Source organism: Cyprinus carpio, chromosome A2, assembly GCF_018340385.1.
Source record: "Cyprinus carpio isolate SPL01 chromosome A2, ASM1834038v1, whole genome shotgun sequence".
Taxonomy (NCBI): Eukaryota; Metazoa; Chordata; class Actinopteri; order Cypriniformes; family Cyprinidae; genus Cyprinus; species Cyprinus carpio.
In genome coordinates, this window is record NC_056573.1 from 7,976,090 (window position 1) to 7,994,707 (window position 18,618).

General features: G+C 36.4%; 1 protein-coding gene and 2 long non-coding RNA genes across 4 annotated transcripts in view; 2 read left to right on the forward strand and 1 right to left on the reverse strand.

The window, feature by feature from the left end:
- Positions 1 to 225: 225 nt before the first annotated feature.
- LOC122147710 lies at positions 226 to 4,438 on the forward strand. Its single transcript, XR_006161777.1, has 4 exons — positions 226 to 625; positions 1,414 to 1,553; positions 1,819 to 1,875; positions 4,270 to 4,438. It is a non-coding gene; the product is annotated as an uncharacterized LOC122147710 (long non-coding RNA).
- Positions 4,439 to 4,510: 72 nt separating this feature from the next.
- LOC122147709 lies at positions 4,511 to 5,822 on the forward strand. 2 transcript variants are annotated; one of them, XR_006161775.1, is made up of 4 exons: positions 4,511 to 4,570; positions 4,904 to 5,006; positions 5,170 to 5,323; positions 5,564 to 5,822. It is a non-coding gene; the product is annotated as an uncharacterized LOC122147709 (long non-coding RNA). The 2 variants fall into 2 exon arrangements; XR_006161774.1 differs by having other exon boundaries at positions 5,170 to 5,822.
- A 240-nt stretch (positions 5,823 to 6,062) lies between these two features.
- cwc25 (CWC25 spliceosome associated protein homolog) overlaps positions 6,063 to 18,618 on the reverse strand; it is a 66,273-nt gene continuing 53,717 nt past the window's right edge. The window contains exons 4-9 of the mRNA XM_042771203.1: positions 10,817 to 10,886; positions 10,261 to 10,391; positions 10,071 to 10,137; positions 6,833 to 7,026; positions 6,467 to 6,631; positions 6,063 to 6,297 (exon numbers count right to left, since the gene is read on the reverse strand). Coding sequence (XP_042627137.1) covers positions 6,183 to 6,297; positions 6,467 to 6,631; positions 6,833 to 7,026; positions 10,071 to 10,137; positions 10,261 to 10,391; positions 10,817 to 10,886 — 742 coding nt within the window. The 3' untranslated portion in view covers positions 6,063 to 6,182. The remainder of the gene's footprint in view (positions 6,298 to 6,466; positions 6,632 to 6,832; positions 7,027 to 10,070; positions 10,138 to 10,260; positions 10,392 to 10,816; positions 10,887 to 18,618) is intronic.

The window sequence follows — 18,618 nt, forward strand, 5'->3', positions numbered from 1 at the left end:
CAAATTATCTGCGATAAAATGTAAAAAAAAAAAAAAAAAAGTGGGAAAAAGAAAAAGTGTCCTTTATAGGACAGAACATTCTCTAATATTCATAACAATAGCAAATCTATATTTATGTAACGTAGCAGGTCATTCTTTTATACGTTTGCTTGTATGTATTGTATTCATTGCGCTCTCACGTGTATCACCTTCACTCACACAGCGTGGGCAGAGTCTCGTACCTGTGCTCGCGAGTACTGTCCGCCATGTTTGGGCAGTTTGGATGCAAACTAAACAATGGATTATTTACCAAGAGATATGGATGTATGAACTCATTTCAATAAAACACTTCTGGTAAGCATCGTTGAGCATGTCTTTTTAGTATTTTACTAGCGCAGGTGCTCATAAGCTCATAAATGAACTCGCAAAATTTCACCTCACGTCTAAGACTTCAGTGAACGCGGCTTTGTGCGAAACCTGAGTAAAAAAATAAATAAACTATATATTTTTCATTTTTGATCGAATTGTTGTGTGGGTCTACTCTAGAGTTTTTACTCTGCAGAAAAATGATGAGCAACCCAACCCACCAACAGACGAGGAAGATGAGGATGATAATCATAGTGTTCCAGCATATACAAAGAGAAAGGTTTGTTTGTATTTTTACCTTCCACATTCTTATTTTTGTAAATGCAGTTGCAATAAGAAAACATAATTTTTTCTCCATATTTCTTAAAGTATGTAAGAGTGAAGATTTGTTTAAATGGGTCGTTGTTTTCAAATAACCTCAACTAAATGCATTAGCCAGATTCAGCTATTTTTATGATGAGAATGTACTGCAGTCATATATGCATCAGTTTGTCTGAGATCATCTGCAATATCTCTGTCCTGCTTTTACAGATGCTAAATATAAGCAGATTATACAGATGCTCATTTCTGCCAAAACTCACGTGACTACAACACAAACACAGCATCACAGTTCATCACTTTACTTTAATTGCTTCAGGATGTTAAGACACACAGGAGTAACTGATTATTTATCTTAACATGCTACACATTTCTTTTAATAAACAATGGGGGAAGTCGTGGCCTGGGGGAAGTCGTGGCCTAATGGTTAGAGACTCAGACTTGCAATCCAAGGGTTGTGAGTTCGAGTCTCGGGCCGGCAGGAATTGTAGGTGGGGGGTGTGAATGTACAGCGCTCTCTCCACCCTCAATACCACGACTGAGGTGCCCTTGAGCAAGGCACCGAACCCCCAACTTCTCCCCGGGCGCCGCAGCATAAATGGCTGCCCACTGCTCCGGGTGTGTGTTCACGGTGTGTGTGTGTTCACTGCTGTGTGTGTGCACTTTGGATGGGTTAAAAAGCACGAATTCCGAGTATGGCTGTATGTCACGTCACTTTTTTTTATTTTTATATATTTCTATGTTTTGTAGTAACCAATAGAAGCTGAAGGAATGGCAGACATTACTCAGACACCTGTGAACACTGATCAGTGGTTGGAGTCCAAGACAGTGAAATCATCTTTATTATACTTCTGACTGAACTAGCAAGGAGCTTTAGGGACAATGAGAAAGTAAGTTCAAGTAAAATGTTTGCATTGATCATTTCACCATGTTATTTTTTGCAGTAACTGCAGGGAATATTAACTTAAGAGACCTGATCAACAGCAAGCTTTGGATCTACTGAATGTGTATTTTTCAAGCATTTTATTGCAGGGTTCACTGTTATTTTTCTGCATAGTGATGACTGGTGAAAAGTGTTTATCAATTTACTTCAATGTATAGTTAACCAGAATTCTTTTACGTTTCACCAAACCTCTGACTTTTGTTTTTCTGCAGGACTCACAAGAAGACACTTTGAAGAATGCTGGTAATCAAACCCAACAAGTTTGTCAGGTATGGACAGTATGAAGGGGACAAAATGATTTTCATATTTTGGGTGAACTCTCTTGAATTAGCATGCTACACACTTAATATTAATCATGCTGGGCACAGCCACTTATTGTGCTGTCACTGCAGTTGGTGCTGTAAATAGTCTGTCAAATAACAGGTACATTGTGAATACTTGCAAGTATTCATATATAACTCAGTACACTTATAGATCTCATTGTGCCAAACAACTTTCGTATTGCATGTCATAGGCTCCGCTCAACAGGAAGTCAGCTATTTAGAGCTATGTAAAAAGAGGAATTTGAAATACTTGAAATAGGTTTTTTACCCAATTGCCACCAAACTCGGTCAATATGATCTCAAGACATTGGGGATGCAAAATTGCCAGGGGATTTTTGATATCTCGAATGGTTTGCTCGTGACGAGGCGTTGAAATTATGGTGAGAAATGAGAAACAGGAAGTGTCTAATAACATCCACATACACTACCTGAGTTTGATCAAACTTCATCGGTTTGTTCGTTGTATGAGCCCGATCGCATAGTTGTGACTATTAGGAGTCAAAGTTATAGCGCCACCAACTGGCAGCAAGAAGTGTGTCATTTTCAAAATGCTTTGAATTCAGCATCTTATTTTCACTAGATTTGCTTCCAACTTCATCAGAATAATGTCAAAACACAGCCGATATAAATCTGCTGGGGGGATATTGATATCTAAAAATATTGTTGCCGTGGCAACATGTCAAACTGGAATACTTTTCAGGTGATTTTGAGGCAGATAACATGCTTAGAATTTCATGAAACTCAAAACACATATCAGTATTAATGATAGCTAGACACTGGCAAAAGCTCATAAAAGGGCGTGGAGGAGGCACTCTTCAGCGCCACCTTTTGTCAAAAATGGGGGGTTAGTTTTAGCTACAGACACCAAACTCGGTACATAAATTGTTTTTATCAACACGAACAACTTTCTAATTCACAATATTCAGCTACGACCAACAGGAAGTCGACTATTTTGATTTGAATGTGGATTTTTGGAAAAATATAGCTGTGAATTAATGCATACTGCTCAGAGGAGAGTAACACTATACACACCAAACTTTGTCTACATGATGCCAAAACATTGAGGAACTTAAATTGCGAATGGATTTTGGATAGCTTGAACGGTTTTGTCGTGGTGATTTTTTGAAATGACAGTAAAAAGGGAACCATTAATTGTCTTGTATTTTTAAATTGCAGCTTCCAAACACTTCAAAACCTTTTTTCATACAGCAAAAAAGTCATTCTGAGGAAATATGCATAGTTTCACGACTTTACAACACTGTATGGATAACAGAAAATTAAAAAAAACTGTCAGTCATCTGATCTCTGTCTCTTTGCCAATGCTGTCTGTTTGAGTATGTGTGCTGAGACTTCCATTGTCTGAGAGAAATTGCGTCTCTACAGGAGCAATTCCCGGGACTGAACAAGTACTCCTCGCTGCAGACTGTAGCGCGGTGACATCACGTATCTACGTCACGTATGTGTTTACCGCGCATGCGCAAAGTGACATAAGGTATGCCTATGAAACGCATGCGCAGTAACGTGGTGACGCCACGTTTATGTATTTACCGTAAATACGCGTGCGCGCCCTACTGACTGACATTAATGCGCATATGCAGGTTCATTCACTTCCGGATGTTCGTAAGGTATGGTGGATTTGAGATTCGGTGGCAGTAAAGTCAAAAAACATTTAATTACTTTTGTTTTCTTAAAAATGTGCGTTAATCATAGAGCGGTTAATGGTAAGGATGCTTTGGTCATAATCATAGAGCGTGTCATTGCAAATGTGTGCGATTTCAAACATTTATGACATGTCTCATGATATATTATTCGAAGTGATAGGGATTCTGCTGCTCTTTAAAGGGTCTTTAAAAGTCTTATTTCGCCTAAAATGAGCCTTTAAAGATGTCTTAAAATAGAGCAGAAAGACTTTATTAATGTAAGTAATGCCATTGATGGTTGCATGCATTAAAAAAAAAACAAACAAACAAAAAAAAACAAACATTTTTTTAACATATTTGTAATCTTTTTCATTAACTAACATTATCAAAGATTAATAGATACTATAACAAATGTATTGGTCATTGTTAGTTCATGTTAATTAATACATTAACTATTGTTTACCAATGACACCTTATTGTAAAGTGTTACCTCTTAAATTTACCTTCATGTGACTTCATATGACTTTTTAGGGACACTGTCAGTGAGAAGAAATTCAGAGAAGAGACCCACTTCATGTGGCTAGATAGTTCTTTAACTCCTTACCATGTAGTGAGTACTGTAAGAAGTATTTGAGTGTCTGTCTCTTTTCATCTCTCTGTCTGTCTCCTCTCAACTGTCTGTTTTTGTTTTCTCTGATAGACTGTATCAGAGGCTCACAGGTTCACCAGCGCCTCTTCTTCCTCAGAACACTGAAGAAGAACCAGCTGTCTTCAGCCATCCTGGTGAACTTCTACCGGTGTGCGATCGAGAGCATCCTGACCAGTTGTATCACAGTCTGGTATGGAAACTGCTCAGTTGCTGACTGCAAGGCACTGCAGAGGGTGGTGAAAACTGCCCAACGCATCACAGGGACACCACTTCCTGCTATTGAGGACATCCAGAGAAAACGCTGTCTACGTCGAGCTAGCAGCATTCTTAAAAACCATATTTAATTAAAAATGTAAGCACATGTAGAACTTTTTGTGTGTAATGGTAGGTGCACAATAAAAGTGTTCCTGTGGCTCAGTGGTAGATCATTGCATAAGTGGTGCAAAAGGTTGTGGGTTCAATTCCCAGGGAACACACATACTGATAAAAATGGGTATAGCCCAAATGCACTGTAAGTTGCTTTTAAGCATCTGCTAAATATAAAAGTAAATAATTATACAGATTTATAAAATTATAAACTATACAACATGATATTTAGAATGTTTACTGTGATGGTAAGTTCAGGTGATGATACATTTTAATATTGCTTGTTCATCATTGCAACCTTCTTTTCTCACATACTCAGAGAGGGTGAGACAGATTTCTTCTTTCAACTTAAACCTCTCATTTGAAGAATGGCGATGCTTGCCCAATGAAGACTTTGACTCACGGAAAAAAAAAAATCATGGGTAATTTTATTTATCCCCAATTTATTATTAGTCATATTATATATTTTATTTAAATTCTTTTATACAACCATCAGATTGTATGTGCGAGCACACACATATTGTGATGTCATGATCTGATAGAATTGTCTACTTATTGACCAATATCTTTCTCCCATCACCATAGAGTGAGAGAGAGAGCAAAAATCCCCTGACTTGGAATGCAACCAGACAAGTGGACCCCAGATGAGACAAATCTAAAGAGAACAGTCTTTTCTTGCCAAACTGTTTGGATATTATAAGCAAAAAGAGCCATTTTTTCATATCTTCGTACTGTGCAGGTAACCTCAGGTCATGGGTCATGTCAAACACCAAACTCCAGTCTGAAGTTTGTATTAATTTTAGTGAAAATCAGAGGAACCATCTAGGACAAGTTCAAAAAAGTAGTCTTTTACATAATATCAAATATTTAAAAGATTAGAAAGATTTGATTGATAGCAGTACTTCTTGAGCCAAAGTTGTTCATAATGAGGAACTCTGACATATGATTTCATGATCTCTACCTTTTTTGATTGCTATAGTGCCCCCTATTTGCTGATTGGAGTCTTTTGCTGTGTCCGAAAGCTGAAAAAATGCTGTCTTCAGAGAATGCATTCCAAGGTAATAAGGCATCAGGCAGGTCCAAATCAATGTTAACTTCAATTCCTGTCTCCTGAGATACCTTCATCTGATGGGTTTTTGAAGGCAGCATAGATGTATCACTTTCTACCTTTGAGATCCCATAATCCTGTGTGTTCTACTCTGTGACAGCTTAGCAAAAAATAAAAATGGTGCCTGAAAGTTTTGGTTGGTGGTCAGTTTGTGCACAATTTTTTTTTTTTTTACCAACGTCTGCCACCTTTAACATAAAATGTTAAACAACTGAGACAAACTGAAGTTTCACACAAACGGAAATGGAATGAATAGTCGCTGAACATTTTTTTTTTTTTTTTTTTTTGCGCTGAGTTTACAGACATATCAGGACTGATGATTGGAACAGGTTGGTCGGTTGGTTAAGACAAAGCCCATAAGGAGAACAAGTGTCATTCGGACATTTTATTTACAACCATGATCTGGCATCATGATGTTAATTAAAAATTAAAAATCTTAAAAATCTTAATACAAAAGACATGGGTAAAAGTTTCCATGTTCTTAATGGTCTCATCTTCTCATGAAGTTCTTCTCCAGTGCAGCAGGGGTCCTCTGAATAGAGTGAATGTTTCTCTTCACACGGTCTTCCAGAGAGGACGTTGCAGCACTCTCTAGTTTCATGTCACTGTAAGCAGATTTACAAATTAATTAGTGAGCAATTTATAATTTCCTAAATCATTTTATGGCTGACCAAACACAAGAACATCATTTCCAGCAGGACTTAGTCCCAAATGCTTTGCCCATGTGCACATTTATTTTAGGTCAATTCAGGTTTCAGTAATTTAAATACTGACTGTATGAAGCCAGCCTGACGGTCCTGTCTGGCATTGTCTCTGGCTTTCTCCTGTTCCTCTTGGCGCTTGTACCTATGCACATTATTTTGCCTTTCCACTTCTCTTTCATGGGCAAAATCCATCATTTCCCTTCTCTTCTTTTCCAACTCTTCAGCTGAGAGGTGCCTGAGAGAGGGGGGAAATACAGTTGAATTCTATGCAGTTGACAAAACTGAATGTCTTCTACAGCAAAACAAACTAATGAAATGTATTCATGCCAAAATTTAAAAATAAGAAACTCATGCTCAGAGTAATTGATAAGAATAAAGCATTCATGCTTGCTATATAACTGGTAGATTAAATGATCAACTCATGAACATATCATACTTGCTGTAATTAGTGTATTGTCTTTGATTGCGATCTCTGTGTCTTGAAGGGCTGGGGGCTTTGGTTTTAGGTCTCTGCTCTATCACTCTAAAGGAGTGTTTGTCCCTGTCTGTTTTATGAGACAACAGGGACCAACTCCTGTTTCTTGAACCGTGGTCTGTGTGGTTAGATACTGAAGATCTATTTGCTGGTAACTGAAACAGTTAAGAAAGGAATAAATCAGTTACAATACTTACTTCACAAATTTAAGATGGCAAAATCATATTTTATAAAAATTACCAGATCAGTGTTAAACAGTGGTGTGGATGTCATAAGTGAAAAATTAATTTGGTTATGCAGATCCAGTAACAACTTTAATCATCCATTACTTAGGTCAGCATGACTGATTATGGCAATGCAGAAGCTCTGCACTGCAATATGCCAAGGAACTAGGACTGCCCTCGATTAAAGATTTTTCTGGTCGACTAGTAGTCGTTTATTTTAAGCATCAGTCAACTAATCGCACGTTTATAAATAAACCATTTAAATCATGTTAATCAGCCTTTAACTCTTCCCCCTCCAGTATTTTTGAAAAAGTTGCCAGCCACTGCCAGCGATATTGATGATTTTCGCTAAAATTTTATGGCCTCCAGTATATTTTGCTGTAGGAATATTTGAATATGCAATACACCAAAATAAAGATCAGAGCATCTATTTAAAAAAATAAAAATAAAATCAGTTTTAAGCTAGCTTAAAGCATTCTTTTTTATATAAACAATTTAATATAGGTAGGTTTCATAAAAATGTATAGTTTTAAGCAAAAAAGTAAAAACACGTCTTTGGCGGGGAATCATTGTCTTCTAAAAGACGAGATAACTCGTCAATGGCAGGGGAAAGAGTTAATTGCCTACATAGCTTAAGCGCTCAAGTGCACGCATAAAGCTTGCCAGAGCACACACAGAATTAATGATGACGAACGTGTCAGTGAAAAACAGTAAGATTAAACTCAGGCGTTAAAGCAAAAAAAAAAATCCTGAGCCTGAACTTTTTTTTTTTCCGGGGCTTGAGTGTTGCAGGGGCAAACACATACACAGGGTTATTTGGCAAACAAAAAAGAAAATGATTTTCCTTGAAACTAACTAGTAACGTATCTGCCATTGCCATTAACCCTTAAACAGGCTAAGACTACAGATTATGGTGGGATATTTGAAACAGCAATACCAATAAAGGTTACTCACTACAATATGGTGCAAATACATGTATCACCTTTTCCTGGACTGCGCCCAGCTGGTGGAATGACCTCCCGATCTCAATTCGAACAGCTGAGTCTTTACTCATTTTCTACAAACATCTAAAGACCCATCTTTTTCGCCTGCACTTAACCAACTAATACTAGTACTTACCTTTTCTTTTCTTGTCTATCATATTCTCAAAAAAAAAGAAAAAACCCTGGCTACGTGTTCTGTACTAGACTAACTGAGACTTGTCATAGCACTTGTATACCGTTGTTGTTCTCTTGTTGATCTGATTGCTTCTATTTTTCTCATTTGTAAGTCGCTTAGGATAAAAGCGTCTGCTAAATGATTAAATGTAATGTAACATTTAGGATGCTTTTGATATCTGATAGCTGCTTTTTTAATATCTTTTCTATGTAAATATGACGCTAGATGGAAATCTTTGACCACTGCGCCTCACAGCTTTTTCAATATGTCGTGCTCGAGACCCAGGCTTCTTTTCAATTCATCAGCTAAAGCGCGTCTCGTGTTTATAAGAGCAAAAACTTCTGATTGTCTAGTAATTTTAGTTTGGTTGAGAGTGAAAGCGGTGTTCCTCTCATACATTGGTAGGTGAACTCATGAACTCGAACGTGATATCAACAAGTGTTTTTAAATGTAGGATGACTTTTTTTTCCCACAACCAAATGCCGCACGTAAAATATCCGGCAAAGCACCAAAAAAAATAAAACACTGTAAACTTCACTATCAAATTAATAATATAATGATAAAAAAAAGTTTTCGGCTTAAAGGGGTCATATGATGCTGCTAAAAAGAACATTATTTTGTGTAATGAAATGTGTTTATGCGGTTTAAGGTTCAAAAAACATTATTTTCCACATTCTGTACATTACTGTTTCTCCTCTATGCCCTGCCTTCTGAAACGTGTCAATTTTTACAAGGCTCATCGGTCTGAAAAGCGAGGTGTGCTGTGATTGGCCAGCTATCTAGTGTGATGTGATTGGCCGAATACCTCAAGCATCTGATGGAAATGTTACGCCCCTTAACATTGTAATGCCCTGTCCGGCCGGAGCGACGAGACAAACATTAAAACACATTATAAACGTGATATAAACATGATTTCTAGTCGTGTCCACTTTTGTAAGGCCAAACAAAGTAGTTTCGCTTTCTTAACGAAACAGCATCACACACCGCGGCCTTGAGTGAGCGAAGGCCAGAGGCCTAGAGTGAGCCGCGGCCAAGAGTGAGCAGATGCCGGCTTGACTGAGTGAAGGCGGGCGGGCTTGGGAACGGCACGGCCAGTGGATTCTACAAAGGAGCATACGGTGGGCTTAGGGCAACCGCATGTGACGACCCTGGGCTGGACTCCGCTTTGTCCACGGTGAAAGCCGATCCGGCGATCCACAGTGCAAAGTTGATGCATTTCCTCAGCGACCAGCACAGATCAGCTCCAGGCATGACGAAGCGGATATCGTCTTCTTTTGGAAGGCCAAACAAGGTATTACTCTTATCTGTATGACCAAAATGATGGAGCATTTTAAGAGCAAGTGACTGCACCGGCACCTCCATCCGTCATGCTTTAAGCGTGCTACTGTTCAGAAACTTAACTGGTGCACATTTTTCTGGGTTAATATTAGATTGAGTGGCAGTGTAAAGTTGCTACTACTTACATATTGCAGATGATAAGCCTTATTTCAATGATGTATGGTCGATGAATGACAGGCAAGTGTTTGGATGTACTGTATTTCCACAAAATCCAGCCCTTAACGATCTATCTCACCACTCCCTATGGATTTTTTATTTTTTTTTTTCCTGCGACTAAGCGACTAATAAAATTTTGGTCAACCAACCCTCTTCTCGTCGACTTAAGGTTAGGCGACTATTAGGGGGCAGCCCTACAAGGAACTTAATTTAATATATATATATATATATATAAAAAAAAAAAAAAAAAAAAAAAAAGATGTTTAATAATAAAAAGACAAAAGAAACATTCCAGCAGGATAGCCAGAGATAAAATTACTTACTTGAAGTCCATAGCCTGATTTGTGATGTTTATTAGAGGTTGAGACATCTGATCGTTTCTCTTTTGACCTGGTTGGCAAAAAAGACACACATATTGACATATTGTTAAGGAACTTATTTAAATGAGTTATACTGTCTGTCAGACAAGGAGCAAAGTGAGATTTATGCCAGCAAAACAAACAAACAAAAAACCTATTCTTTGTGTCATCCTCATTACAGCTTGAACTCTTCTTTCTGTGCCTCTTCTCCTTCCTCCTCTCCTTCTCCTCTCTTTTCTTCTTTTTTTGTGTCCTCTTTTTTTCCTTTTCAAGGTTGTGACGCAACTATGTTGAGAAAGAGAAACAAAAATGAATAAATTGAGAATGCCTTTTTTTTCATTCCAACTAAACTCCTGAATTTGTGTAGCAAACAACAAACATGCATTATTCCAAGTAGAATCAGCTTTTAAGTTGTTTTTTAGCAGAATTTATTTACAAAGAAAAGTTCATTGAGAGACAAATTTTTTTTAGAAGTCTATCATATTTAGTAAATTAACCTCCATTTTGTGGACCAGAGTGAAATACTAATTTCCCAGAATGCCATTAACCTTGGATTGCAAAATAGGTAAATTTATATTTCTGTCAATTAAATTTCCAATGCAACTTCCTGTGAGGTGAGATCAATTCATTTCAAAGTGAGGGTGAGTTAACTCTTCAATTCTGAGAGCACTAAACATACCACAAAATATTATGCGAAGTACATTACTCACCATCTTTTGGATTTCTTTCATTTTAACAGGATTTGTAAGAACCCCTCTCTTCTTTTCCTCTTCACGTTTGCTGAAAATGAAATGGAGATTAAACTTACTGTAAACATTTTATGTTACAAGCCTTTGAAGGAAAGTTCCCAGATCCAGACAAATATAAATTAAGCTCAATATACATGATTTGGGGCATAAAGTTGATTACCACAAAAACAGAATTGACTCATCACTTGTATTTTATAAAAATTGTTTAACCTACTTAATAGGGGTGTATTGGTACACAAATTTTTCTGAAAATTTTCGGTATAGGTCTTATGGTTCGGCATGCATGTATACCAAATGAATGCAGCATTGTTTTAACAACTGCACATGTGGATCAAACAGATGCAGTGCAATATTTGTGACAAAAATATTCATTTTTTTTTGGACATTGAACTGATCTCCACTAGCCTCTACTAGCTTTCATGTTTTGGGTTAAAGATGTTAAGAGTTTTAATCCCCCAATCAGAGTTTTTCTCTTAAGGTGGAAGTGAAGCAGTCAGTCAAGTTTACATTAAGTAAACTGATTTCCAATGTAATTAAAAACTATATAAATATGATTAATGTAACCAAATTAAAGAAAAATATGTTTTGTTATAGCTTTTGGAGCAAGGGATCCGCCATCTCGCAATACCACAGCGTGTGACGTCACGGTATTGGTTTACTCTGTTGGCCAGTGAAGTAATATAATCATTTCTTTACTTTTTTTAACACACAAATGTTATTTTAAAACAGAAATGTTTTTGGTTTTCACCATAATTTGTATGAATATCCAACATCAAACTGTCTGCATCACAAAGGTTTGAACATGGTATCCCAAACATTTTCATAATGGAAGGCGCAACATAAGTTTTGGCAGTGATAAATTTTGTGGTTTGCAAAGTTTGCTGCTTAAGCTGTTGTGGTGTTCATTCACATTGTTTCTAGATTATTCTGTAGAGTGATCAGATGCATTTTAAATAGTTGCTTTTCACATTAAATAAATAAATAAAAATTCACAGTTTTTTGATCCTGACACAAAATTACCAGCTAACATTAACTGACTAATCATATCAGCAACACGTGAAAGTGTGAATAAGTACTAGTCAGGTAAAATCACTATCATACTAATTAGATTGTAAGAGCAGACTGATGGAGGGAGGAAGTGCTTCCAATCATTGTGTTCTTGTTAGCAATGGCTTACCTCCAAAGAAACTTTGCATTAAAATGGCCTCACATTCAAGGAAGTTGCTACAAAGGATATTGCACCTGAAAGAATCATTTACCAGATCATCAAGAACGTCAAGAAGAGAGGTTCAACTGTAGTGAAGTAGTCTTCAGGACGTCCCAGAGTGTCCAGCAAGCGCCAGGACCATCTCCTCCTGAGGAGTCAGCTACAGAATCGTATCGCCAGCAGTGCAGAGATTGCTCAGGAATGGCAGCAGGTTGGTGTGAGAGCATCTGTATGCACAGTGAGGCCAAGACTTTTGGACAGTGGCCTGGTGTCAGGAAGGGCAGCAAAGAAGCCACTTCTCTCCAAGAAAAACATCAAGGACAGACTGAAATTCTGCAGGTAGTACACGGATTGGACAGCAGAAGACTGTTGCAAAGTTATTTTCTCTGAGGAAGCTCCCTTCCGACTGTTTGGGACATCTGGAAAATCAATTGTTCGGTGAAGAAAAGGTAAAAGCTACCATGAGTCCTGTGACGTGCCAACAGTAAAGCATCCTGAGACCATCCATGTATGGGGTTGCTTTTCAACCAAGGGAGTGGGCTCTCTCATAATTTTGCCCAAAAACACTGCCATGAATAAAGAATGGTATCAAAACGTCCTGCAATAGTGACTTCTTCCAACAATCCATGAGCAATTTGGTGATGATCTGTGCATTTTCCAGCATGATGGAGCACCGTCACAAAGCAAGAGTGATAAAGAATTGGCTCGAAGATCATTACACTGAAATTTTGGATCTATGGCCAAGCAACTCCCCAGATCTCAATACCATAGAGAACCTGTGGTCAGTCCTCAAAAGGCAGGGTGGACAAGCAGAAGCACACAAATTGTGATCAAGTCTGAGAACTAATAAGGCAAGAATGGATTGCTATCAGTCAGGATTTGGCCCAGAAGCTAATATCCAGCATGCCAGAGTGAATTGCAGAGGCTATGAAGAACAAGGGTCAACACTTAACTCCTATTTTTTTTTGCCAATAAAAGCCTTTAAAACGTATATGCTTATTCTTTTTCAGTATATACCATAGAAACATGTGGAAAATAATCTACAAATACTAAAGCAGCAAATTTTGCAAAACAAAAATTTATGTTACTGCCACAACTTTTGGTCATGACTGTAAACAAACAATGCTTCATACAATATTGTTCATGTCACATCTTATTATGTCAGACCTTTAAGACATATTTGCATTACACTGGCTCATTCACCAGTAGTGGAATGTAACATTTTATGCTCACTCGCGAATACATCTAATCAACTATCTGAACAATCGGGTAAGTGCTGCTTCCTCAAGAAAGTTTATCATTCTCATGTGTTTTAAGCCTTTTCAGTTTAAACATTAAAGTGTTTTAAGCCATTCAAGTGCAGAACAGCGCGAAAGAGATTTCAATACAGTACTCACGTGCTGTGATGGATCATTTCTGTGCATGCACACAAAAAGCCGCAGCTCGGACAGCATGCGAGTTCCTTTTTACGTCGTTTTGAGCACATGCACACAAAATTATGCTGGAATTACTGTCTTGACGAGTATTCATGTAAACGTACTGTTTCCAACCCGCTTTTTACACCAAACCAGCAGATTCATGACTTCTTCAACCCCTAACAGTATTACTGTTCGGTAGGGCTGGGCGATGTGTCAAAAATATCTGGTAACAATTTATAATAACTTTCATTAATAAATAATTAACAAACATTATATAATACTTAATGTATCATTAGTTAATATATTCAAAGAGTTAGAAACAGGAGATAATGTGCATGTTAATGTTTGTAAATAAACTTATTAAACCACAATTTTAACAAATCATTATTTCATGTAATTTAAAATGCCTACAAATGTCAATAAAGGTTCAATTCCATATGATCAAGCACTTACTGAATCTACAAATGATTTTAACAGATGTTATAAAATGATTAAAAGCTTATGTTAATAATGCACAACACCTTTGCTGCTGTTGAGGTGTGATACGGGTAGGTTAGGCTCAGGTTTGATGGTATCGGTAGATTTAAGGGTTGGTTAGGGGTCAACAGTGTACAGGGGTCAATTTGATCATTATAAGGGAACAAGGTTCAATCTTTATATATTATATTGTTTTGATAAATTAAATATTTTGTTTAAATTGTATAAAGTATAAATTGATTTGTTTTCCCGTTTATGTATGATTCAAGGAATAATCTGTTTAATGATATACAGAAGAGTAGTATACTACTATGAGTGTTGAGGCAATAAAAACTTTTTTGCATCAAAATTACAATCTGTTATGTCTTTATCAAGCATTTAGCCAAACTTGACCAGCCACCCTTTACACAAACCTTGTTACAGTAGCTAAAAGTCCAATGGCCATAAAGAAACTAAATGATTAGTAATCATTTATAAACATTTACAAATGATGAATAGTTTCAACTATAGATTGGCTACTGCAAAAACATGAACAAATGATTAATAAATGATTAGAAAAGATTTGTGTGAAGGTTATTTTCCTGTCTTTCGGGACACTTTTTGCCATCAAGATGACGGTTCATAAAGGTATAAATGATTAGTAAACATTCATATACATTTGCAAATGATTAACAGTTTCGGCTTTAGATTGGGTTCTGCAATAACATTAAAGGGATACTCCACCCCAAATGGAAATAGTCACTTACCCCCATGTCGTTCCAAACCCGTAAAAACTATTAAGATAAACAAAACAATTTAAGATATTTTGGATGAAAACCGGGAGGCTTGTGACTGTCCCATAGACGGCCAAGTAAATAGCAGTGTCAAGGTCCATAAAAGGTATGAAAGTACTCTTCAGAATACTCCATTTGCCATCAGACGTGCAATCTGTGTTATATGAAGCGACGGGAACACTTTTTGTAAGCGAGGAAAACAAAAATAATGACTTTATTCAATAGAGCATACACCGCATACGGTGATATGGAGAGAGACAGAGGAGACCGTTGACAAAGGAATTATTGAATAAAGTCGTTATTTTTGTTTTCTTCGCTTACAAAAAGTGTAACGACGACTTTCTTACCTTTTATGGACCTTGACACTGCTATTTACTCGGCAGTCTATGGGACAGTCTCAAGCCTCCAGGTTTTCATCCAAAATATCTTAAATTGTGTTCTGAAGACGAACTGAGCTTTTACGGGTTTGGAACGACATGGGGCAAAATGACAAAATTTTCATTTTGGGGTGGAGTATCCCTTTAACAATTAATAAATGATTTGTAAAGATGTGTGAATAGAGGTCTGCACAACAAACAAAAACCAAAAAACAAAGTTTTAAAGGTCTACCTAAGCCCTACCTCCACCACGCCCCGCCCCCGTGACAACATTGCCGACATGCACCATAAACACGCACCATGTTCAGTTTTTCGGTTTTACTTTTCATAGTTTGTGCGTAAACTAACAGAAAACATTAGCTTTGGTGTTATGTTGGCGTTGCTAATAATTTCCACTCTGTTCTTATCAAATATCAAATTTAAATTAAAAATGAATTTTGATTATAACAGTAGAACTATAAAAAAAAAACAAAATAAAACAACATCAAGTACATAATTCAAAAGCTGGACATTCTGGTGGTGACTGTAATGATAAATGCATGCTGATGTCATAATAATGTCTTAAAATATGCCCATTTTTCGATGGTTCTCTTTCTTTTTGGCATTATTGGCTGTGTAGACATTTCATGATGATAAGTTTAATTTCCTTGATTATAACAATTGTAGCGTTGTAAACTTGCAGTCAAGCTGTAACGTATGTGATATTTATCATGTACTGTATGACTAAAATCATGCAGGGATTAAAAACGAATTCAGAGCAAAAACGTTAAGGTTTTTTTTTTTTTTCCTTTCTGGTAGCCTACTAGCTCGGAGGTCTCTTTTGGCCCGGTTTTAATGAAATAGAAATAACTGGTTTATTTAAAAGCAGGGTAACTTTAATTTTCATTATTGTATTGTATTTTTTATTTTATTAATCATAATACAACACCCACAGTATAATATCCAGTGTTGGGCTGGGCGAGATTCGAAGCCTACTAAGTCTTCATCCGTTTTGTTGCAAATTAATTAAGAATTTATAGTGCTATTTCTCAGCTTAATGAAACAATTATACTGTATACATGGTTTAAAAAATCTGTAAAAATATTACATGGAAATGTGCACTTGAAGGAATTTGAGGCTTTTAATTATACCTGTCATGCTTGTGGTTTTTCATCATTATACAGTCTGTTTTAATAAATATTCAGAAATGCATGCAGTGCTACTTTGTCTTTTTTTCTGTTTAACTTTCATTAAACTGCAGATCAAAATAGAAATGGCCTGTACCCTAAATCAGCTGTTCTCAATTCCAGTCCTTGCTCCCCCCAGCTCTGCATATTTTGCATGTCTATCTTTGTTAACAAACCTAATTCAGATAATCAGCTTGTTAGAAGTGAGTTCCGTGCATGAATTGTGTTCCCATTGACATGGTCCCTACACAGTGTTCATTGATTCCTACTCCCTGAGCAGGGGAAATCTGTTGAAGTTTATCTCACTTCGGAACATTCATTCACAGATTTGCGCTGTGAAACGTCTTCATACACAAACAAGTGTGACATCATATACCTCCACAAATAAATACAATTTAAATTCATGTCTCTCAAACTTCAATGCACTTTGAATGAAACCTATACGTTCTCTATGAACTGGAATCATGGCGGAATATCCTGTCACACATGTACATCTCGGATACATCTATTTAATGTCTGCATTTACATATGCAAGATGTATTTTTAAAAGAGCTTGTTCATCTGCAGTACGTCTCTAAGATGTTTCCTGTCAGATGTCAAATAGACATTTATTAGAATGCATGAGTACACAGCAGAAGTTTCCCAGATCTTTAGCAGACGTCTTAATATATTACATCTGATAAAATTTTATTACTGTCATTCATAATGTCTAAATAGAATTTAAGTAATACAAAAAAAAAAAAAAAAATTATATATATATATATATATATATATATATATATATATGGGAGTGGAAATGGCCTAAAGGTACTTATCTACAGCCATCTACTAGTGGTCATTTAATATTTTATTTTGATTTTTAAATAATTGTTTGCTTTCCTACATTATGAAACTTTTAGTTTTATACATGGGGGAAACCTATGAAGGCTGAATAAATATCGTCACATTAAAAACAACTTTCAAATTCGGTAATACAAAGTTGTGCGAAGCATTTAAAAACAAAAAAATTAGACCATTTCTGCCACAAGTTGTTCCTGTAGTTTTATTATGTTAAATCCATGGTGAACGGTGCTGGAGATTTGTGTTTATTAAACAATGTTTTCCCTGGTTTCCACATCAGTGGCGTTTGTTCTGATATCTGTAGCTTTAACAGGATTCTGTGCCGAATTTCAACGTTTCTCACAAGATTTAATGAGAGATGTTGATTCTGTGGTGAATTCGACTGCTTTCTTCAAACTGTATCTCCCAACCTTTCTTTGACTTAACGCGCATTGCGATGACGTCACGGGACTCATCTAAGGCCAAGTTCTGTGGAAAATTTACGGCAATTCTGAATTTTTTTTTGTGAAAATTGTTTGATTTTGTGATAAATTCAGCTATCGCAAAATTGCTAAATCCTGGAGGGACTGATTAAAATGTAAAGTTGTATCTATTAACATTAGTTAATGCACTGCGAATGAACATTAACATTTAAAATTAAAAATGTTTAATAAATGCTGTAAAAAATTTTGTTTAACATTAGTTTGGATTTAAGGGTTACAGCAATGAAAGGGTGGTTACACTTTAAAATAAAAAGTGGCAAACACACACACAGAGAGAGAGTGAGAGAGAGAGTAGGGGCTGTGCGATATGGGGAAAATATCTAATTACGATTTTTTGACAGATATTGCGATTTCATTTGCGATTTTAAATTTGCAAAGTCAAGCTTCAGCTCAATATTGTCAATAATGTGCAGCACAATTTGAGTATTAATCACACAGCTCTAGTTAGAAGTCATATATGAAGAGATTTTTACGTGCACCTCTAATTTTCTCTTCCTCTGGAAGTAACTTGTTGTAGTCCCTACCAGACGTTTTTGTAGGCATTGAACTGCCAGAATTTTAAAAGATGATATCTCCGTTTGCATTGAACTTTCAGGTTCGTAACTTTGCAGATATTGTTTATGCTCAAACATCAACATTACACACTAACTAACTTTAAAAAAGTGAAATCGCAATCAACCACCCTTTAAAACTGCGTTGTACCAAAGACCTGCCTGTTTCCTAGGGTCATAAATATGTAACCAATCCAGTCAACCTGTGTTTTTTTTTTATCCATTGGTCATAGGTTTCTATTTACTAAGGGCATAGAATTTAGTAGGGACGCTAGGGACACGTCCTTACCAATATCCAGCGACGACTAAATTTTCCCTAGCAATAATTTTGACGAAACAATTAAAAATACATATTAAATATACATACATATTAAAAACAATTTAATTTATACATGGAACCACTGTAGTTGTATTTTCGGCCGCATCAGAAAAGGATCATACCATTGATATTGCTTGACAAGTTAAAGTTAAT